Source organism: Salvelinus fontinalis, chromosome 4, assembly GCF_029448725.1.
Source record: "Salvelinus fontinalis isolate EN_2023a chromosome 4, ASM2944872v1, whole genome shotgun sequence".
Taxonomy (NCBI): Eukaryota; Metazoa; Chordata; class Actinopteri; order Salmoniformes; family Salmonidae; genus Salvelinus; species Salvelinus fontinalis.
In genome coordinates this window covers 60240746-60264544 of record NC_074668.1, presented here as the reverse complement: position 1 = coordinate 60264544, position 23799 = coordinate 60240746, and the positions used below count along the sequence as shown (strand labels likewise).

The window sequence follows — 23799 nt, the reverse complement described above, 5'->3', positions numbered from 1 at the left end:
ATTGTTCTTGCACCATAGAAGTAATTAAAATGAATGTTGCTCTTCCAAATAATCCATACGGCAGCAATGTACAATAGCAAATGGTTAAGAAGGTTAGATCTACCTCTGCTTGTGGCTGAGTTCCAGGATTCTCTGGACATCCTTCTTGGCCACGGAGTCATCATTTTTCAGCGTCTAGAAGTGAGGAAGGAGAGCTTTTCAGTATCGCAAGAGAAATTGGTTTATTTATTGTACCACTCACAGTCTCACTCCAACACTCCAAAGTGAAGGAGCTGATTCAAAGCCCTCATACAGTAGGAACGGAAGGAAAACAACAGTGCTCCTTTCGAGTGTAAATGCACACGTTGCTCCAAGCTGTCATACAGTCTATACACAGGCAAAAAAAGGGGTGAATAATGATTCTTATTTTTCGGCCATATTGTGTAACCCCTCGTAGATGGATGTGTATGTTTCTATGAGGGTAGTCGAAAATAATTTGTAGTTTATTTGTAGGCTTGTAGGAGCTCATGTAGTATATATGCAGGTTGGAGTGCAATTATGAACCTGACACTTTTTGGGGAAGAAAACTCTGGCAGAGACAAACTTTTGAATACAATTATAGAAAATTCAAGTGGTACAATATCTTGTTAATAATACATTTGATTCTCATTTCCATAAACACAATAATTGGGAGTTCAATAACTGCAGCAGCTCTGCGAGATTACCGAACGGTTTTAAAATGTGCTTCAGTATAATAATGAGAAGAGACATTCAGAAAAATACCCATATGGGCCTCCCAGGTGGCGCAGTGGTCTAGGGCACTGCATCGCAGCGCTAGCTGCGCCACCAGAGACTCTGGGTTCGCGCCCAGGCTCTGTCGCAGCCAGCCGCGACCGGGAGGTCCGTGGGGCGACGCACAATTGGCCTAGCGTGGTTAGGGATTTGGCTGGTAGGGATATCCTTGTCTCATCGCGCACCAGCGACTCCTGTGGCGGGCCGGGCGCAAGGGAACCAGGTGCACGGTGTTTCCTCCGACACATTGGTGCGACTGGCTTCCGGGTTGGAGGCGCGCTGCGTTAAGAAGCAGAGCGGCTTGGTTGGGTTGTGTTTCGGAAGACGCATGTCTCTCCCGAGCCCGTACGGGAGTTGTAGCGATGAGACAAGATAGTAATTACAACATTGGGGAGAACATTGGGGAGAAAATGGGGTAAAATAAAAAAAAAATCCATATTTCTGTATCACAAAAACTTTAATCTGGCTGCATCCCATCAGGATTCGATTTAGAGAGGTGCTGACACCTACCATAACAAACCAGGGTACCTCCATAAGCAGTTGAGGTGCGAAGGAATGGCCCCCATTAAACCCTATACTAGCACGCCACAAAGCAACTGCCAAGAATCAAAGCTCTATCAGGCAAAGTTTTATTATGAAGGGTTGACCCAGCACCCAAGGGATGTCTAATTAAAAAAATAAACGCTTAGGTCAGTAAATCTCCAACAGAAAGGTTACTCGGTTACACATACATAATGGATTATTATAAAAAGTTACGGTTGATTGTTTCCCCCCCTTTTTTATAAGAGATCCATCCCCCCTCGCTTCTCCCTTCATCTCCTACCGCCTGCTTTGCCCGGTACATTTGTACAAGGCACAGGGGACACTGCCATCCAAGTCTGAACATAATGTACAGTAGCTAACTGAAATCAAAGCCTGCCCCGAGGACAGTGGTAGCTTAGACAGACACACAGTGCCAGCCAGACCCGACCAAGGGACAATGGATGCCACCGAAAACTGTCAGGAGGACAACACCATGAACCCAGGCTGGCCGGGGTGTAACGGGTACACTAGGAGTCGCGAAGCAAGAACAGGGAGGGAATTTAATCATTAAAAGAAACATTGAACAAAACAAGAAACACGAGTAGTGTACAGACATATAACACAGGAACAGAATCAATAATGCCTGGGGAAAGAACCAAAGGGAGTGACAGATATAGGGGAGGTAATCAGGAAGGTGACGGATTCCGGGTGAGTCTCATGAGGCGCAGGTGCGCATAACGATGGTGGCAGGTGTGCATATTAATGAGTAAACTGGCAACAACGAGCGCCAGAGAGGGGGAGTGGGAGTATACGTGACAGCACCCCCTCCCTGACACGCGGCTCCTGCCGCAGGACGCCGACCAGAGGGACGGTCCCGAGTACCAGGAGTGGGCCAGTCGCTTCTGCTGAGGTGCGGGAACCTGTAGACTCAGCTGAGGAGCAGGAACCTGTAGAGCCAGCTGAGGCGCGGGAACCTGACGAGCCAACCGAGGCGTGGAAGCCTGATGAGCTAGCTGAGGCATCCCCGGTAGCTTCGGCAATGGAAGCCTGACGAGCCAACCGATGATTAAGAACCTATCGAGCCAGCTGAGGCATTGAAGCCTGACGAGCCAGCTGAGGCTTCCCCTTTTTCTTCGGCAGCTTCCCTTGGACCCGACGTCACCAGTAAAAAAGCAAATAAAAATCCCTGTTGTTTCCCTTTGGTGATGCGTACCGGGTACGCAAAGGGAGAACCCAAGGGAGTGACAGATATAGTGGAGGTAATCAGGAAGGGGATGGAGTCCAGGTGAGTCTCATGAGGCACAGGTGCGCGTAACAATGGTGGCAGGTGTGCGTAATAATGAGTAAACTGGCAACAACGAGCGCCAGAGAGGGGGAGTGGGAGTATACGTGACAGCACCCCCTCCCTGACACGCGGCTCCTGCCGCAGGACGCCGACCAGAGGGACGGTCCCGAGTACCAGGAGTGGGCCAGTCGCTTCTGCTGAGGTGCGGGAACCTGTAGACTCAGCTGAGGAGCAGGAACCTGTAGAGCCAGCTGAGGCGCGGGAACCTGACGAGCCAACCGAGGCGTGGAAGCCTGATGAGCTAGCTGAGGCATCCCCGGTAGCTTCGGCAATGGAAGCCTGACGAGCCAACCGATGATTAAGAACCTATCGAGCCAGCTGAGGCATTGAAGCCTGACGAGCCAGCTGAGGCTTCCCCTTTTTCTTCGGCAGCTTCCCTTGGACCCGACGTCACCAGTAAAAAAGCAAATAAAAATCCCTGTTGTTTCCCTTTGGTGATGCGTACCGGGTACGCAAAGGGAGAACCCAAGGGAGTGACAGATATAGTGGAGGTAATCAGGAAGGTGATGGAGTCCAGGTGAGTCTCATGAGGCACAGGTGCGCGTAACAATGGTGGCAGGTGTGCGTAATAATGAGTAAACTGGCGACAACAAGCGCCAGATAGGGGGAACGGGAGTAGACGTGACACCAGGTTACATGTCATACAAGTTCACAGGGTGTAATTGGGAAGTCATTGATTAAAACTGAAATAAAATTGAACCCCTGACTCTGACTGTTCCAGCCCTCCAAATCAGTCAGAGGGGCTACAGCCATCCAAGCCTACTAAAAAGAACACATTGGCCCAGACAAACCCAAGGGACCACTGGCACCAAATTTGGCAAAAGAGATTCAATTCAAGACTGCCTATGTGACAACGGTACTCTGGCTAACATCTGAGAGACATATTTGTGTCTGCTGGTTCTCTGTGGGACACAGGATGTTGAAAGTAGAATTTGGACTGAAAATACTCATACAACCTAACGTCTTTTTCAATCTGTTTGTTCAATTCAATTCATTCCCTACTTGTTTGATGAGAACTGAAATGGAATCGACTGCAGCCCCGATCAGTGGCGATATACAGATGTATCAGAGAAAAATGTATTGCCTTGCTGCAGTATACAATTTAACAACCAAATTACACTGGAATCTCAAGATCTAGGATTAACTATGTTTATGTGGTCTTCCATCCAAGCTGTGCATTTACCAATTCTCATGAATTTATTTCACAGCATCCACTATGGGAGTGATGATCTTTATCATACATTTCCATCTTCTACCTCTCATCACCTGTCATTCCCCATTCTGTCAATCCTATTCTGCACTGTGCTCACAGGAAAGAGTAACGTTGTAACGTACATGTACATACAACATACCGTATACACAACATTTGCGGATCTGTATGTCAAAAACAGATTACATCGAGCTGTGGTAGATGTCATGGGTAGAAGCATAGATACCATTTAAAGTAGACCTGGGTCATTCAAATAATTTCAGTGTTTGCTTGAGTCCGCCTGGACTTCCAGGTGGACAGGGTTAGCACCGTTTGAGTCCATTGAGCCAGGCAATTTCAGTCAAGCACATCTAAAGTATTTGAAAGATGTCAAATACAGTACTGACGTCAAATAAGGTAATGTAAACATCCTCCATCAGCACCACACATGCACGTCCTGTCGCGACAGTTACTTGATTATATCATTCAAAATCCTCTGCAAACTAGAACCCGAAAGGGTTCTTCGGCTGTCCCCATAGGATAACCTGTTGAATAACTGTTTGGGGTTACAGGTAGAACCCGTTTAGTTCCATGTAGTACCCTTAACGAGGGTTCTACATGGAACCAAAAAAAGTTATACCTGGAACCAAAAAGGGTTCTCTTATAGGGACAGCTGAAGAACACTTTTGGAACCCTTTTTTCGAGGAGTGTCGAGCCAGATTTCTTAACTCTTCCACCTTGGAGTAATTTTCCAGTTTTTACAACTGCACCTCAACTACAGGACTTCCATTTCCAATTCGTATTCATATCAGGTGGAGGGATCGTCAAAACGCAGAACATATTGCTTATTTGCTTTTAATAAATGAGGCCCTAGGTATGTGGTGGCTCATTATACCCCAGGACAGCGGATGAGAAAAAGTGAATCACAGGCTGAGCTGAATTGTTAAGCCCTTTTTTAAGTTCTTAGCCTTTCGAAATAACCCCATGGTTCCAAAGGCACTCAAAGCCATCCCCCGTTCTTTAACATCCCACTATAATCTGTCAGAAAAGAAACAGTGGGGCTCTAACCTGAAGGTTGCCTTTTATGCTGTCCAGTTCCTTTGTAGTCTTGGAGAGTTGACGCAGGATGCCAGTCCGCTCTGTGAAGACCTCCTTCAGCTTCTGCTCCAGCCCCTCATAGCCTTGTCTGTCAAGGGAGAGAGAGAGAAGAGAGAGAGATTTCACTACTTTATGTCCGCCGCCTGACAGAATCCCTCTTTATTGACACCCTTGGGTGTAGGAGACGGTGTTAAAGCGGATTAAAAGTGTTGTGTCATTAGAGAAAAGGGGTAAAGAAGTACAGACACACTAATATCTACTCAATACTCAGTCCTTGGGTTTCAAGATAAAAAAGCACTTCAATCACCTTACCAATTTGGGAAATCCAACTGTCAAAAAGACTGAAATATCCACAGCACCCATTTGTCAAATGCCTTTTCTATTTCTTTATAAACGAAACTATTGAAATGTAAATGTGCACATTTTTGTATGGTGACCTTGCCAGGAGGCAAACATGACTTTTCGCGCAAATGTGCATCAAAATTTGGTCATTACAGTCTTGTCTGAGAATTCTGAATGAATTCATTCCATATGATGCAAACCGGGAACATTCCAGAACCCCCAAAACACTCAAAGAACAATTTGGGAAACAACATTTATTTTTTCCCAGAAAATAAATCTATATATCTATATAACAAGCACCATAGAACATTCTGGGAAAGTTCACTTTCACATAACCAATTTTGGTTTGCTGGGTATGCTGATAAAAGATTCCGTTCGACTTTGTCCATACCCTTTGCGCACTATTTTAGGGGTTTGCGTCTCTTACCTTACTAGCTTACCTATTGATAAAACAGACATATGGCTCTTGAAAGACAAGCATACACATCAGCCAAGTGAAGTAGAGTTAGGGAACCCAGTGGTTGGAGGAGTAGGGAATAGAGAGTGAAAGCTCAGGAGTGGCAAATAAAGAGCTGAAGAAGAAACTGACAGCTCTGGCCTTTTGGGGCTACGGTTAGCCATGTGAGCTCTTCCTCTCTCCTCTCTCTCTTCATCCCTCGCTCTCTCTCTCTCTTTCTCTCTCTCGCTCTCTCTCATCTGGGGTCATAGATAAAGACATTGCAGCTTGCCTACATCTTCCCTAGTGCCAACTGCCGATATCAGATTGAAAATCAATTTTTATTGAACGCAACACCCTCATTTACAAACAAAAATAAATGAATCAATCTTTTGGAAACTTCCTCAAGATCAAGCTGGTCAGCCAGCGGTTTTCGACGCAACTTATATCGACATGCTGTGCATCGTTGATTGCTTTCAACCCCCCAGAATGAAATCATTATTTGCAAATGCTGGGTTACAAAAACATTAAACATTTCACTTTAACCACTCCCCTAATTTGACATTAATTTAAGGTGGTAAATAGACAATAGAAGCTCTATCTCTACAAGTCACAAGAACATCAAGGGCCCTCTACAATCAAAACCAAGAACCAGGAAGTGTAGGGGGAAACAACATCCTTCCAACACCGCAGACATGCCTGTAAGACAAACACCCAAATGGCATTGCTTTGTCTTACACTAGAAGCTCCAGAGGAAAGAGCAGAGCCCCAAGTGCAAGAAAATCTAGAGAAAAACAACAACCCGCCATGCAGCTTAATGAGCTTTACCGTAAACCCCTCTGAGAGTGCATTTTGGGGACCAGGTGTGGAAAAAGAAATATACTGTGTCATTTCTTTGTGCTTTTGAATGCAACACTGCTGCCCACCATATTCGGCTGAATCTGGGAGGGCTCTCCGCCCGTTCGACCTGGGGCCTTGTTCCAAAAGTCTCATGCACCTCATGTCACAAATCCCATCACCGGATCAAGCACAATAACACATAAATCAGTAATAGAACAGCAGCACCTAAGAAATAAATAAATAACATGCTGTAATGCATCCCGCGCATGAGTTGCCACCGTATGGCATCTGTGAAATCTATTGCAGGCTCACGCAACAGAGAGATGGGGAAATCACTCCCTGTCTGCCAGCGTATTCATTACCCAATGGAATTGGCCCATCCGTGGGAGGGAAACGAATAAGACTCGTAATTTGAGGCCCACTGAAACAGAACTAGCTATATCACAGGAGGAGTCACAGATTACGGTAAAAAAAACGTTGCGCATGGTCCGACATAAATTGTTAACTACTGCCAAAAATGGCGGCAGATTCCTAATTATGTCATGACCTTTCCCCCGACACCAGCGTCCTGGCAACCTCGCGGTTTCACAGATCCGTTGGACGAGAGAAAAGTGTGCTAATGAGAATCGGGTTGTCTGACAAACAGTCTTATGATCAGATAGGAGGCCGCTGTCCTCAGGATTCTGCTGCCAGTGATCACATAATTCAATATTTTTTAGTTGGCCCTCTGCAATTTCCACATTCTTTTATATCCATCTTGATCGAGCATCTTAAGCCAAGACAGTAAAACACGACCGGCTCGAAATAATGAAAAATGCCACACGCAAAAGAATGAAGAAAGATGAGCTTTCTCCTATATGAAGAGCATCATCATTTATTGGTGGATCCTGCGTTAACTTCTTGCGGACAAACATTTCTCTAGCCTTGAAATCACAGCGAGTTTCTGAGTTATATGAGGTTGACCCTGCCGTGTAAAAGAGAAGTGCTGAGCCGTGGGCCTGGAGAGGGAAAAGTGCTGAGGTCTACAATCAACAGCAAAACAACAGCTCAATAAGGGGAAGGAGGCAAGGCCATGCCACTTTCCCTCTCTACCTAGAGAGCAGCTGCAGAAGCAGCTTGGTCTTCAGTTCAGTTGCCTGTAAACGCCTGTAAACGCTCTATCGTAGCACCGGTTACCAGCTATTGACCCGGGCCTTTTTTTAATAACGGCTAATAGCTTATGAGATCATTCAGCCTCGCTGGGCAACGCCACGGCAGTCAAAGTGTGGAAATGGTGTGAAGGAGGTGAGGGAGCAAAGCCTTCTGTGAGTGTACATAGAAACAGTATGTAGGCCTGCCTCGCTTACGCACACCGGTGTGTGTAAAATCAAGAATGTACACTCTTGTTGCGGGGCACAGTTTTCAGTTGTGATTCATACATGTGGCTATGTACTACCGGAGGGATTAAAGGAGAACCAAAAATAAGCGTAGCTTATTTGATGGGGATACTTCCATCCAGTTACCGTGCAATGCTTAATAAATCATTAACGAAGGCGTTTCTAAATATTTATATCTGTTGTAAATTGTTGACAAAAAAATGACAATTAAGTACATCCCCTTTAATCCAACTTTGTAACACAATCAAATTTGAATAAATGCTTTTGCAAGACACTGTACTGTAGCTGGCAATGTTTCATATTAATCAATGCGGTTACTGCGGTTACGGAACCCCTACCTGTCCCAGACCTGCTGTTTTCAACTCTTAATGATCGGCTATGAAAAGCCAACTGAGATTTATTCCTGATTATTATTTGACCATGCTTGTCATTTATGAACATTTAGAAAATCTTGGCTCTCTCTAATTTTCTCCTTCTCTCTTTCTTTCTCTCGGAGGACCTGAGCCCTGGGACCATACGTCGGGACTGCCGGGCGTAGTGGCTCCTTGCTGTCCCCAGTCCGCCTGGCCTTGCTGCTGTTCCGGTTTCAGCTGTTCTGCCTGCGGTTATGGAACCGCCACCTGTCCCAGACCTGTTGTTTTTCAACTCTTAATGATCGGCTATGAAAAGCCAACTGAAAATGATTCATGATTATTATTTGACCATGCTTGTCACTTATGAACATTTTTGAACATCTTGGCATAGTTCTGTTATAATCTCCACCCGGCACAGCCAGAAGAGGACTGACCACCCCTCATAGCCTGGTTCCTCTCTAGGTTTATTCCTAGGTTTTGGCCTTTCTAGGGAGTTTTTCCTAGCCACCGTGCTTCTACACCTGCATTACTAGCTGTTTGGGGTTTTAGGCTGGGTTTCTGTACAGCACTTCGAGATATTAGCTGATGTACGGAGGGCTATATAAAATAAACTTGATTGATTGAATGACCTATTGACAATTCATAAATGTTTGTTTTAAAATAAACAAGGTATTCATTGATGTGAATGGATGTACTTGAGAGGATCCTACTCACACCAGACACACCAGTTGTAAGGATGCATGATATTACAAGGAATATGAATAATAAGGAATTCCCATGGTGGCCCATGTGAGGACAATCCGTAGATAGTATATAAACACAAAACTACACTGAGTGTACAAAACATTAGGAACATCGTCCTAATATTGAGTTGCAACCCCTTTTGCCATCAGAACAACCTCAATTCGTCAGGGCATGGACTCTACAAGGTGTCAAAAGCGTTCCACGGGGATGCGGGCCCATGTTGACTCCAATGCTTCCCACAATTGTGTCAAGTTGGCTGGATGTCCTTTGGGTGGTAGACTATTCTTGATACACATGGGAAACTGTTGAACATGAAAAACCCAGCAGCATTGCAGTTCTTGACACACTCAAACCGGTGCGCCTGGCACCTACTACCATACCCCGTTCAAAGGCATTTAAATATTTTGTTTTGCCAATTCACCCTCTGAATGGCACACATATACAATCCAAGTCTCAATTGTCTGAAGCATTAAAAATCCTTCTTTAACCTGTCTCCTCCCGTTCATCTACAATGATTGAAGTGGATTTAACAAGTGACATCAATAAGGGGTTCATAGCTTTCACATGGCTTCACCTGGTCAGTCTATGTCATGGAAAGAGCAGGTATTCCTAATCTTTTGTCAACTCAGACTTACTGATCATGGACTACTTTCGCATTGTTTCTTAGTAAATATATTTAGAAATGCCTTCATTATGATTTACTAAGCGTTGCCGGGTAGCTGGATGGAAGTATCCCCATCAGATGACCCATATTTAAGAATGCACCTCGAAAGCAATATTGTGTGGCAAATAAACTGAAGGGGAACATATTTTACGACGAACAAGCTACAAAACCAACAGCAGAAGTTATTTGTAAGTGCTAGCATTTAACCCGTCAAATTTAGAAGGAGTTTATTTGCTGTCATGCAGATTATGAGGAGACAGCGGTTTATGCAGTGCCTCCAAGTTCAGGCTGGTTTAATTGTGTCATTAAGAGGGTGCAAATAAATAGTTGTAATAAGGGGGACTGCCCAAGGCTTGTCGAAAAATTCCTTTATTTCTCTACCCAAGCGTGACTACCACCCAACACCTGTGACAAAATCAATCTGTCATGTTTATTGACTCTTGTCTTGTATAAACATAGCAGACAGCAGGGAATACTAATTGCGTTGTCAGGCTATCTGGCACAAAATCTTCTTTAATTTTTTGGTTGACGGACACGGTAAAACAATGGGTTCAGAAGAAGCTAATTTGGCATCAAATGTTGGTATGACGACACCTAAAGAAGGGTGGTGTCACGCCCTGGCCTTAGTATTCTTTCTTTTCTTTATTATTTTAGTTAGGTCAGGGTGTGACATGGGGAATGTTTGTGTTTTGTTGGTTTTGGGTGTTTTTATGGTAAAGGGGTTGTTGGGTATAGTAAATGGGTTTGTGTGGAGTACATGTGTCTAGTGTTGTCTATGTATGTTTAGTTATCTAGGAGAGTCTATGGTTACCTGAATGAGTTCCCAATTAGAGACAGCTGATTTCGGTTGTCTCTGATTGGGAGCCTTATTTAGGGTAGCCATAGGCTCTCATTGGTGGTGAGTAATTGTCTATGTCAGAACGTTTGTAGCCTGTTGTATGTGCACGACGTTTATTAGCTTCACGATCGTTTGTTGTTTTGTTAGTTTGTATTAAGTGTTTCGTGTTTATTTTTCGTCATCTTTAAAAATAAAAGAAGATGGCTTATTTTCCTAAAGCTGCGTTTTGGTCCATCAATCCTCCACACGATCGTGACAGAATTACTCACCCTTATAGGACCAAGCGGCATGGAAAGCGGCAACAGGATCTACCTACACAGGATTCATGGACATGGGAGGAGATACTGGATGGTAAGGGGCCGTGGGCTCAACCGGGAGAATATCGCCTTCCTCGTGAAGAGCTGGAGGCAGCTAAAGCCGAGAGGAGGCGATATGAGGAGGCAGCACGGAGACAAGGCTGGAAGCCCGTGAGTACAACCCAAAAATTTCTTGGGGGGGGCCTTAAAGGGAGTGTGGCGAAGTCAGGTAGGAAACCTGCGCCTACTCCCTGTACTTACCGTGGAGAGCGAGAGTACGGGCAGACACTGTGTTACGCAGTAGAGCGCACGGTGTCTCCTGTACGCGTGCATAGCCCGGTTCGGTACATTTCAGCTCCACGTATCGGCCGGGCTAGACTGAGCGTTGAGCCGTATGTCATGAAGCCGGCCCAACGCATCTGGTCACCAGTGCGTCTCCTCGGGCCGGCGTACATGGCACCAGCCTTACGCATGGTGTCCCCGGTTCGCCTACATAGGCCGGTGCGGGTTATTCCACCTCCCCGCACTGGTCAGGCGACGGGGAGCATACAACCAGGTAAGGTTGGGCAGGCTCGGCGCTCAAGGGAGCCAGTACGCCTGCACGGTCCGGTATTTCCGGCGCCACCTCCCCGCCCCAACCCAGTACCACCAGTGCCTCCTCCACGCACTAGCTATATGGTGCGTGTCTCCAGCCCTTTACCACCAGTGCCTAAACCACGCACCAAGCCTCCTGTGTGTCCCCAGAGTCCTGTGCGTCCTGTTGCTGCTCCCCGCACTAGCCCTGAGATGCGTGTCCCCAGCCCGGTGCCACCAGTCCCGGCACCACGCACCAGGCCTACAGTGCGCCTCAGCCGGCAGGAGTCTGCCGTCTGCACAGCGATGCATGAACTGCCCGTCTGCCAAGCGCCATCTGAGCCATCCGTCTCCCCAGCGCCGTCTGAGCCATCCGTCTCCCCAGCGCCGTCTGAGCCATCCGTCTCCCCAGCGCCGTCTGAGCCATCCGTCTGCCATGAGCCTGCAAAGCCGCCCGTCTGCCATGAGCCTGCAAAGCCGCCCGTCTGCCATGAGCCTACAGAGCCGTCCGCCAGACAGGAGCCGCTAGAGCCGTCCGCCAGACAGGAGCCGCTAGAGCCGTCCGCCAGACAGGAGCCGCTAGAGCCGTCCGCCAGACAGGAGCCGCTAGAGCCGCCCGCCAGACAGGATCTGCCAGAGCCGCCAACCAGACAGGATCTGCCAGAGCCGCCAACCAGACAGGATCTGCCAGAGCCGCTAACCAGACAGGAGCAGCCAGAGCCACCAACCAGACAGGAGCAGCCAGATCAGTCAGCCAGCCATGAGCAGCCAGATCAGTCAGCCAGCCATGAGCAGCCAGATCAGTCAGCCAGCCATGAGCAGCCAGATCAGTCAGCCAGCCATGAGCAGCCAGATCCGTCAGCCAGCCATGAGCAGCCAGATCCGTCAGCTAGCCATGAGCAGCCAGATCCGTCAGCTAGCCATGAGCAGCCAGATCCGTCAGCTAGCCATGAGCAGCCAGATCCGTCAGCTAGCCATGAGCAGCCAGATCCGTCAGCTAGCCATGAGCAGCCAGATCCGTCAGCTAGCCATGAGCAGCCAGATCCGTCAGCTAGCCATGAGCAGCCAGATCCGTCAGCCAGCCATGAGCAGCCAGATCCGTCAGCCAGCCATGAGCAGCCAGATCCGTCAGCCAGCCATGAGCAGCCAGATCCGTCAGCTAGCCATGAGCAGCCAGATCCGTCAGCTAGCCATGAGCAGCCAGATCCGTCAGCTAGCCATGAGCAGCCAGATCCGTCAGCTAGCCATGAGCAGCCAGATCCGTCAGCTAGCCATGAGCAGCCAGATCCGTCAGCTAGCCATGAGCAGCCAGATCCGTCAGCTAGCCATGAGCAGCCAGATCCGTCAGCCAGCCATGAGCAGCCAGATCCGTCAGCCAGCCATGAGCAGCCAGATCCGTCAGCTAGCCATGAGCAGCCAGATCCGTCAGCCAGCCATGAGCAGCCAGATCCGTTAGCCAGCCATGAGCAGCCAGATCCGTTAGCCAGCCATGAGCAGCCAGATCCGTTAGCCAGCCATGAGCAGCCAGATCTGTCAGCCAGCCTTGGGCCGTCCCTCAGTCCGGAGCTGCAGTCCCTCAGTCCGGAGCTGCCCCTTATCCTGGTGCTGCCCCTTACCCTGGTGCTGCCCCTTACCCTGGTGCTGCCCCTTACCCTGGTGCTGCCCCTTACCCTGGTACTGCCCCTGACCCTGGTACTGCCCCTGACCCTGGTACTGCCCCTGACCCTGGTACTGCCCCTGACCCTGGTACTGCCCCTTACCCTGGTACTGCCCCTTAGTCCGGAGCTGCCCCTTACCCTGGTGCTGCCCCTTAATGCAATGGGGTTAATGTGGAGGGGGGTCATTTGGAGGAAGCCCAGGAGGTGGTTAGGGACTGTGGTGACGTAGGGACCACAACCAGAGCCGGAGCCGCCACCGTGGATGGAAGCCCACCCAGACCCTCCCCTAGACTGTGTAATGGTGCGCCCGGAGTTCGCACCTTAAGGGGGGGGTTATGTCACGCCCTGGCCTTAGTATTCTTTGTTTTCTTTTTATTTTAGTTAGGTCAGGGTGTGACATGGGGAATGTTTGTGTTTTGTTGGTTTTGGGTGTTTTTATGGTAAAGGGGTTGTTGGGTATAGTAAATGGGTTTGTGTGGAGTACATGTGTCTAGTGTTGTCTATGTATGTTTAGTTATCTAGGAGAGTCTATGGTTACCTGAATGAGTTCCCAATTAGAGACAGCTGATTTCGGTTGTCTCTGATTGGGAGCCTTATTTAGGGTAGCCATAGGCTCTCATTGGTGGTGAGTAATTGTCTATGTCAGAACGTTTGTAGCCTGTTGTATGTGCACGACGTTTATTAGCTTCACGATCGTTTGTTGTTTTGTTAGTTTGTATTAAGTGTTTCGTGTTTATTTTTCGTCATCTTTAAAAATAAAAGAAGATGGCTTATTTTCCTAAAGCTGCGTTTTGGTCCATCAATCCTCCACACGATCGTGACAGGTGGACACAACGTGACGCAGTCCAAAAGCGCAATATATCCCTGAAAAATGAGAGCGTGCTCAAAGTTTAAAGTATATTGATCCGTGGCATATTCAGTGACAGTATCCAATGTCAGCTAACAGAGCTGTTTGATATGAAATAAAATATCCAATTGTATCTCCTTCCAAGGTCTTTCATGAGATGAATGTTCTCCATTTCATATTGATTTGTTTTTCTTTGTGGTTTATATCTGAAATTAAAGAGTCAGGATCTGAGACTAAACGAGACACTAAAATGTAAATGTGCATGCCTATGAAAAAAAATAAGTGTTTTTATGTGGGTGCGTTTTTGTAATGTGATGACCCACTTTCTTTGTCAGTGACCTACTATGAACGGGCCTGAACTTTTGATTAACTGATTAACGAATTGACTGATACATTTTTTCACAGATACAGTCGTGAACAGTATTCTGATGATATTCCGTAATTAAAACGAGAATGAGCTGTTCCAAGAAATATGTTGAAAATGTTCAACTATCTTTACCAGGTAGAAATAAGCACATTTTACTTTAATTTGTGTTAACATTGCTTACTAGTTTTTAGAGCAGAGAATTAAATATTTGACCTTTCATTGGGAATGACAAGATTGTAGTGTCAGATCCATTGGTTGACTTGCCTCAGTCTGCGGCCCCCATACAACTGTGACAAGACTAAACAAAACTTGAGCTAGATGGAGTATTCTATTGAGGGAGTCCTAGATGAACTAGTTTTAAAAAAAACATATTTTCCCTTCAAGAGGCCACCCAAATAAGTTCCCTGAGGTAATTCTGTGTGTCTGTGTCTGTGAGTATGTGTGTAAAATCCAGGCTGTATTACATCTGGCCGTGATTGGGAGTCCCATAGGGCTGCGCACAATTGGCCCAGCGTCGTCCAGGTTTGGCCGGAGTAGGCCATCATTGTAAATAAGAATTTGTTCTTAACTGGCTTGACATGTTAAATAAAGGTTACATTTAAAAATGTAAAATCCCCTGACTGAACTGACCTGGCCTGCATCTTCGATGATCAACCGGACCAAATGATCTTAGGGTGGATCTTTGGGGACCAGCACAACCCAAAAATGGCCCCTGATTATCCATGTGTAGGATACATATGCATTGCTGATATATGAGACCATTTTCAGTGTCACCCATCCCAAGCTGGTACACAGCAACTGATACAATGGACTTGTTTGTGGAGAAGTTTTACAATACACTGAGCAAGGACGTGAAAGCCCCATATTATCTGAAGTGAACAGGAATCTCTCGCCATATGCTTCTTCATTCACGTAGCAAGGCCAGCTAATTTGTTCATCACTTAAATTGCCTAATATTCTACAGTGTTCAAATTTGAAGACATTGAAATAGAAATACTTAGCATAATAAATTAATAATTCAATAATATATTGCAGGCATTTTCATGCATAAATGTATGCCAATTACTTCCCTTGATGTTAAACACTCCATCATTCTGTTATTCCCTATGTGGAGACAGTATTATTTTTGGGGCATTAATTTACATACTGTATTTGAATAACACAATAGTTATAAATGGATGTAATGACATTTAAAGGAAAATTCCACCCCAAAACGATCTTTTGGTATTTGTTTCATTAGTCCATTGTTGATATAGTCCCAAAATGTTTTGCATGTCAGCAATCAAGTTTCCAAGATATGTAACTTTCAATATACAGAAATACAGCCAGCAATTTCTCAAGATAGAATTTTGCTAGGACTGTCTGGGTGTGGTCTGAGTGGGGAGGGGAAAACTAAAAACTATCTGTTATTGGCAGAGAGATTTGAAACTCTCTTTCTTATTGGTCTATTAACTATTTTACCGCCTGGTGTTGGCAACAGGCAGGCCAAAACTCCATCCCACCAAAAGAGTAGCCTTTTCAAACAGCTTTTACACTAAAATGGCATTATCATAATTTTTACAATTTCGCAATATTATTCCAAACTCATAGTGTGGATGGATGTGGCTGTTTCACCATTAAGGATTCCAGGTTTAAGCCTATCTTAAGGTAAACCAAATGTACTTGCTTGGAGGTGAGAGCTTGTCAGCATTCCGTCTGCTCTCCCCTCTGTCATGCACACTCTGAATCGTTTTCACAGTAGACGTTCAACATGAAACCATCCTCCCAGCTGTGGCCACGTCTCAAAACGGCATGCTTTATTTAATAACACTTGGCCCGAGCCGTCTAGACGTGCAGCCTGCATGAAAGTGTTATCCGGCGAAGGGGAAAAAAAACCCTAGGAGGAATCGCCTTTTCTGGCAAATTTAATATCCAAACTGTATTTGTGCACACCATATCACTTCTGTGCCTTTAATAAATACGCCCTAGAACACAAAGAGACAAGGAGCGCCTTGCTTCTTCCCGCCAGATTTACAGACGAGTTGTGACTCACTCTCCCTTCCTGTGATTGCATGCAGAAGCTCTCGACTGGGGCCTATTTTACAAAGAGGGTGTTAAAAAGATATCCCTAGACTTGACCAAGGTTGCCAGCTCCAATTAAATCTTTGATATGGAGTGTTTCGAATGCAGCGCCCACCAACATCCAGTTCCTGTAATGGTTTGTGTTGTGAACCCCCCGTGCAATTCTTGTGTTCCAATCAAGCGGAATGCCTTTACTCTTCTCTTTGAAAGGCACACCTGCCAAACATCAAAAGCTACAAAGTATCTCTCTATTGAGGCTATAGATAATACACTTTCATTGTGTGGGAGAGAGAGAACACCACCTTTTCCGTGAAAGAAAATTTACGCTGCTGAAAAGCCAGTACACACCTACAAACCAGGCAGAAATGGTATAAAATACTCTTTTATACGGTTGTATGATATCAATACCTCTCAGTGTGTCAATGTAGGAAGGAAGCAAACAACAAACAAACGCATATGTACATGCGAGGCTTGCCAGAGCAAGAGTAAATATTTGACTTTGCATGCCTTTCGAGTTAAAGCTTCACATCTTTCACTCCTACTAATTAAAAAATGTCCCTGCTGTCGCAGAATGAAGCTAAGTGTGTCCATGAACCCAGATACACAATGGAAAACGGCATAATACGAAATGCAGTATTTGAGAATGGTGGATTGAATGATGGAATGAGTCCTAATGTGACTCACTAAACGGGTTGAATAGAGCACTATAACAGAGCATCAGTGTAATAGGCTGTAGTGGTAAGATGGGATGAAAAGGAGATGATGCGAGCAACCAAAGCTTCTTGGTCCGACCACATGAGAATTTCTCGGTTAGTAAATAAGTAAAGACTGTATAATCGCCTTAGACACACACCACAATGAGCAGACGTGTTTGGAAGCAGCACTACATCTAGAGAAAATAATTCCCCTCCCATGAATTCTGTTTCATTGCAGAGAGAGTGGAATAGCCAGGAAGAATACAATGCATTGTGTTCCTGTCTAATCACATGTAAGTGTGGAATAATGACCGCTCAAAGATGTGTTTTGAGATCTACTACATTGCACTGGGGTTTTACAGAATCACTGATCTACAAATCACGATTCTGCGCCTCACCTTGCTCAAACTGATCCCCTCAAGCACGCCGGTTATCTATGGCAGTGGTTCTCAAACATCTCCTCGGGGACCCGCAGCCATTCCATGTATTTGATCTATTCTATGTTTTTCAAAGCTAGCACACCTGATTCAACTTGTCAACTAATCATCAAGCCTTCGACTAGGTCAATCAGGTGAGCTAGTTCAGGGCTACAACAACATTGTGAAATGTCTGGGGGTCCCCGAAGACAGGTTTGAAAAACAATGATCTATGTGAGCTTTAGTGGCTCTGTAGGTCCGATTCCCCTGCTGACCAATAGCGAAGGAAGAAGTGAAGTTGGCAATAGGCAAGAACATGCACCTGATTCACATCAAGGGCAATCAGTGAAGCTTCTGCCCCACTTACAAGTGTAATTCTGAGAGAGGGAAGAAGAATGAGCCGAGAGGGGAGGATGGAGAGGCCGAGAGGGGAGGATGGAGAGGCCGAGAGGGGAGGATGGAGAGAGCGAGAGAGTGAGAGAGAGAGAGAGAGAGAGAGAGAGAGAGGGGAATTTGGAATTGGATGACGGATGTGACTTGATTACTGGTTAACTACCCTGCTGTTGCTCCGTTCAGTTTTGGATGAGGAATCCTCTGGCGGTGGGATGATCAATTTAGAGTAGGCAAGACCCTGTTTGATTCCATTGTTTGGGCACAGGCGAGCTGTCAGTCGGCCTGTCTCTGGGAGTGCTTTGAGTTTGTTTTCTGTCGCTTATTTTCTACAGTGATTTGCCACTTCACCAACTCCTCAATAAAATCCCCAATCAGGCTTTTCATTAAATTTGTTTGTGTTCTACTGGTCTACTGTGTAGAATACCATAGCAAGGTTAGATGTCTCTTCTCCACACTATCTTGTTACAAGGTTAGATGTCTCTTCTCCACACTATCTTGGGAGAGTTGCAAGATTAACATTATGAAATGCAAAGTCAAGCATGCAATATGGGGCTTTTCACAAATCGCAGCTTAACTAAGAGGAAATGCTCAGGATGATTGACACACTGAAATGAAACTCTTGACAGGTTTGAAATTGACATTCATACATCAACAACAAAATGTGAAATATGAACATCGGGGAGTAGTGGGCTGCGACGAGACACCATACATTACTGTTATGAAGAAAATATGTGCTTATATTACATTGATATGTGATATAAATTGCTGTTCAGCAGTGACCCAACCCCTCAAACAAACCACATCTTTAATACCTGCCCTACTCGTGTTTTTCTTACAGCTTCAAATATTCCAAGAGATTGCTATCTTACATGCTCAGAATACAGCATATTCTGCCACCAGTTTTTAAGCAGCTTTGAGACTGTTGTGTAGTTTCTCTTTTACATTGCATGGAACGTGACCTAACAGGAATTAAAGCCAAAAACAACAATAGATACAGTACCAGTCAAAAGTCTGGCCACACCAATTCATTCAAGGGTTTTTCTTTATTTTTACTATTTTCTACATTGTAGAATAATAGTGAAGACATCAAAACTAAATTCTGCAACAAAAAAAACACTGTCAATTGCGTTTATTTTCAGAAAACTTAACATGTGTAAATATTTGTATGAACATAACAAGATTCAACAACTAAGACATAAACTGAACAAGTTCCACAGACATGTGACTAACAGAAATTGAATAATGTATCCCTGAAAAAAGCGGGCGTCAAAATCAAAAGTAATAGTCAGTATCTGGTGTGGCCACCACCTGCATTAAGTACTGCAGTGCATCTCCTCCTCATGGACTGCACCAGATTTGCCAGTTCTTGCTGTGAGATGTTACCACACTCTTCCACCAAGGCACCTGCAAGTTCCTGGATATTTCTGGGGGGAATGTCCCTAGCCCTCACCCTCCGACCCAACAGGTCCAAGACGTGCTCAATGGGATTGAGATCTGGGCTTTTTGCTGGCCATGGCAGAACACTGACATTCCTGTCTTGCAGGAAATCACAGACAGAACGATTAGTATGGCTGGTGGCATTGTCATGCTGGAGGGTCATGTCAGGATGAGCCTGCAGGAAGGGTACCACATGAGGGAGGAGGATGTCTTCCCTGTAACGCACAGCTTTGAGATTGCCTGCAATGACATCAAGCTCAGTCCAATGATGCTGTGACACTCCGCCCCAGACCACTCCACCTCCAAATCGATCCCGCTCCAGAGTACAGGCCTCGTTGTAACACTCATTCCTTTGACGATAAATGTGAATCCTACCATCATCCCTGGTGAGACAAAACCGCGACTCGTCAGAGAAGAGCACTTTTTGCCAGTCCTGTCTGGTCCAGTGACAGTGGGTTTGTGCCCATAGGTGACGTTGTTGCCGGTGATGTCTGGTGAGGACCTGCCTTACAACAGGCCTACAAGCCCTCATTCCAGCCTCTCTCAGCCTATTGTGGACAGTCTGAGCCCTGATGGAGGGATTGTGCGTTCCTGGTGTAACCTGGGCAGTTGTTGCCATCCTGAACCTGTCTCGCAGGTGTGATGTTCGGATGTACCGATCCGATGTACCGATGTGCAGGTGTTGTTACACGAGGTCTGCCACTGCGAGGACGATCAGCTGTCTGTCCTGTCTCCCTGTAGCGCTGTCATAGGTGTCTCACAGTACGGACATGGCAATTTATTGCCCTGGCCACATCTGCAGTACTCATGCCTCCTTGCAGTATGCCTAAGGTACGTTCACGCAGATGAACAGGGACCCTGGCCATCTTTATTTTGGTGTTTTTCAGAGTCCGTAGAAAGGCCTCTTTAGTGTCCTAAGTTTTCATAACTGTGACCTTAATTGCCCACCATCTGTAAGCTGTTAGTGTGTTAACGACCGTTCCACAGGTGCATTAATTGTTTATGGTTCATTGAACAAGCATGGGAAACAGTGTTTAAACCCTTTACAATGAAGATCTGTGAAGTTATTTTGATTTTTACGAATTATCATTGAAAGACAGGGTCCTGAAAAAGGGATTTTTCTTTTTTTGCTGAGTTTATGAAATAACACATAAGGAATGATGTAGTGAAAAAGTGTTCAACAAATCAAAATATATGTCATATTTTAGATTCTTGAAAGTAGCCACCCTTTGACTTGATGACTGCTTTGCATACTCTTAGCATTCTCTCAAACCAGCTTCACCTGGAATGTTTTTCCAACAGTCTTGAAGGAGTTCCCACATATGCTGAGCACTTGTTGGCTGCTTTTCCTTCACTCTGCGATCCAACTCATCCCAAAACATCGAAATTGGGTTGAGGTCAGGTGATTGTGGAGGCCAGGTCATCTGATGCAGCACTCCCTCACTGACCTTCTTGGTCAAATAGCCCTTACACAGCCTGAAGGTGTGTTGGGTCATTGTCCTGTTGAAAAACAATGATAGTCCCACTAAGTGCAAACCAGATGGGATGGCGTATCGCTGCAGAATGCTGTGTTAACCATGCTGGTTAAGTGTGCCTTGAATTCTAAATAAATCAATGACAATGTCACCAGCAAAGCAACCACACACCATCACACCTGTTTACCATGCTTCACGGTGGGAACCACACATGCAGAGATCATCCGTTCACCTACTCTGCGTCTCACAAAGACACAGCGGTTGGAACCAAAAATCTCAAATTTGGACTCATCAGACCAAAGGACAGATTTCCACCATTCTAATGTCCATTGCTCGTGTTTCTTGGCCAAAGCAAGTCTCTTCTTATTATTGGTGTCCTTTAGTAGTGGTTTCTTTGCAGTAGTTCTACCATAAAGGCCTGATTCAGTCTCCTCTGAACAGTTGATGTTGAGATGTGTCTGTTACTTGAACTTTGTGAAACATTTCTTTGCACTGCAATTTCTGAGGCTGGTAACTCTGATGAACTTATCCTCTGCAGCAGAGGTAACTCTGGGTCTTCCTTTCCTGTGGCGGTCCTCATGAGAGCCAGTTTCATCAAAGCGCTTGATGGCTTTTGCGACTGCACTTGAAGAAACTTTTAAAGTTCTTCACATTATCAGCATTGACTGACCTTCATGTCTTAAAGTTATGATGGACTGTCGTTTCCCTTTGCTTATTTGAGTTGTTCCTGTCATAATATGGACTTGGTCTTTTAACAAATAGGGCTATCTGCTGTATACCACCCCTACCTTATCACAACACAACTGATTGGCTCAAATGCATTAAGAAGGAAATAAATCCCACAAATGAACTTTTAACAAGGCACACCTGTTAATTGAAACAAATTCCAGGTGACTACCTAATGAAGCTGGTTAAGAGAATGACAAGAGTGTGCAAAGCTGTCATCAAGGAAAAGGGTGGCTACTTTGAATAATATCAAATATCAAATATATTTTGATTTGTTTAAAACTTTTCTGGTTACTACATGATTCCATATGTGTTTTTTCATAATTTTGATGTCTTCACAACCATTTTACAATGTAGAAAATAGTACAAATAAAGAAAAACCCTGCAATGAGTAGGTGTGTCCAAACTTTTGACTGGCCTTGTCCATTGATTAGTCTGGTCTGAGAATTTCTAGTTGAATACAGATGTTTTGGGCATCAATGTCAATTTCTGTCAGATAGCTTTTCTTTCTGTCATATATTGACATTTTCTCCAGGAATATGTCAATCCTAAACTCCAAAAGCCTTTACTTCTCCCTAACCCCATCCTTCACCTCAACAACCACAAACTTGAATTCCTAATCATAAACCTTACAATGATGAAAATAAGATGAAATTGCAGGATTTGATAAAATTGTCAAATATGGCACACTCAGTGCTTTCAAAACGTCAATATGAGACGTTGGTCTATCCAAATAATTCACATTTATCTGACCTTCGCCCAAAATGTCTGAATGTAATGAAAAAGGTATCACACCAAAAAAAGCTATCTTATTTTTTCCTCTATAGCCCATCAAAGTCAGTTCAGCCTGGAACAAACCAAAATTCAAAGATTCACAACATTCTTGTGAAATAATTCCAATTGCTTAATTTGGAACGGCATAAAACCTCTGACTACACTAGCACAGACCATACCAGACATGCAGTCTGACATACATTTGATTCAATTATTGGCTGATGCGCAGCTTTTTGTTTCACAACATTGATTCCTTGTAAATGAACATGAATCCAAACACGTAACAGTGTAACAACACAGTCATTTTAATCTAAAATCTAGCTAATGGATTTAATAAGAACCTGGACAATAGGGAAAAAGTCACACCCTATCTGCATGACGTTTTGATAACAAAAGACACAAACATACTCTTCCAGCGCCACAAAACATCAAGCCCCAGGCGTGTTTTGATTTTACACCACGCTGCAAACGTGCTTAATTAAACAGATGAAGGAATCCATACACCCGTAGAGTGGAAGTGCCCATTATGTTTTCAAAGTAAAGGAAAAATATAACCCCTCGTTTGAATTACAGTTCTACAGATTCTGAGAATCAACATTTGTAGACAGTGGTATGCCAAGTACAGAATTGCAAAAGCTTTCGATCTTGCTGAGAAACCTGGTTTTGATGTCTCTCATGTATAGCTAGTGTATTATCACAATAAAGAGAACCAACCATCTGGGAAGTTTACAGTAGAGATGTTTGCACTTGAGTGACTCACATTTTTGGTTTACTTTTACTGTATGGGAATCATCTTGCCTTTGGTAAGTCCTCCTTCTGGTGCAGCAGCAGTGCAACACACACATTTGATTCAGAATCCATCAAAAATGAATTACACTCGGGCACCTGCATTGACAACTGCATGGGGTCCTGGCTGACGAGAGAGATGACAACGGGCAGCAATCTGACAGAAGCATCCAAGTCAAAAGAATGACCTCTCGATTTAGCTGTGCCAAGCAGGCTAAAATGTAGCTGTAGGTCGCTCCACACCCCCTCACAATGCCATTTTCCGAGGACCAAATCCACTTGCGCCCAGTCAAGCGTTCATGAAAACTGGCTAATACGTTGTTACCTTGCGCCAACCTGAGCTAGCCTGTTTTTGATCATGGCTAAATTAATTGGATTTCCACATCGAGTTAAAGAAAGGCATTACCATTGGGGGAGTAGGGTATTGACAGGGCTCAACAGTAATGTTTGTTCTCTTGTCTGGGACAAGTCAAAAAAACGTTTGGCCAAGCAGAATATATATTTACTTTGATCAGAATTGGATCAGTGTCCTCTGGATGCAGAGTTTTGTGCACTGTTCTCCCAATTTATGCAGAGCGCGTCGGAGTAGAATTGTATTGCATTAACAGGCATGGGAGTCCTTTTCAATTACCTTCTGAGATCAAAGTGCAGAGCCATGTGAAGCCTCGTGTGCACATTTGCTGATATTCCTTGCTAGTTTGTGAATTGTTTGCCCAATTAAAGCACATTTTTGGTCAGCAAACAGGGTTCGGACGGTCATGAAAATCCTGGAAAACT

The 23799-nt window shown here is 45.1% G+C and overlaps 1 protein-coding gene across 1 annotated transcript in view; it reads right to left on the bottom strand.

The window, feature by feature from the left end:
* The window catches only part of LOC129854110 (leucine zipper protein 2-like), a 184577-nt gene that overhangs the window by 69558 nt on the left and 91220 nt on the right, over positions 1 to 23799 (bottom strand). Inside the window, exons 2-3 of the mRNA XM_055920808.1 lie at positions 4896 to 5013; positions 104 to 174 (exon numbers count right to left, since the gene is read on the bottom strand). Coding sequence (XP_055776783.1) covers positions 104 to 174; positions 4896 to 5013 — 189 coding nt within the window. The remainder of the gene's footprint in view (positions 1 to 103; positions 175 to 4895; positions 5014 to 23799) is intronic.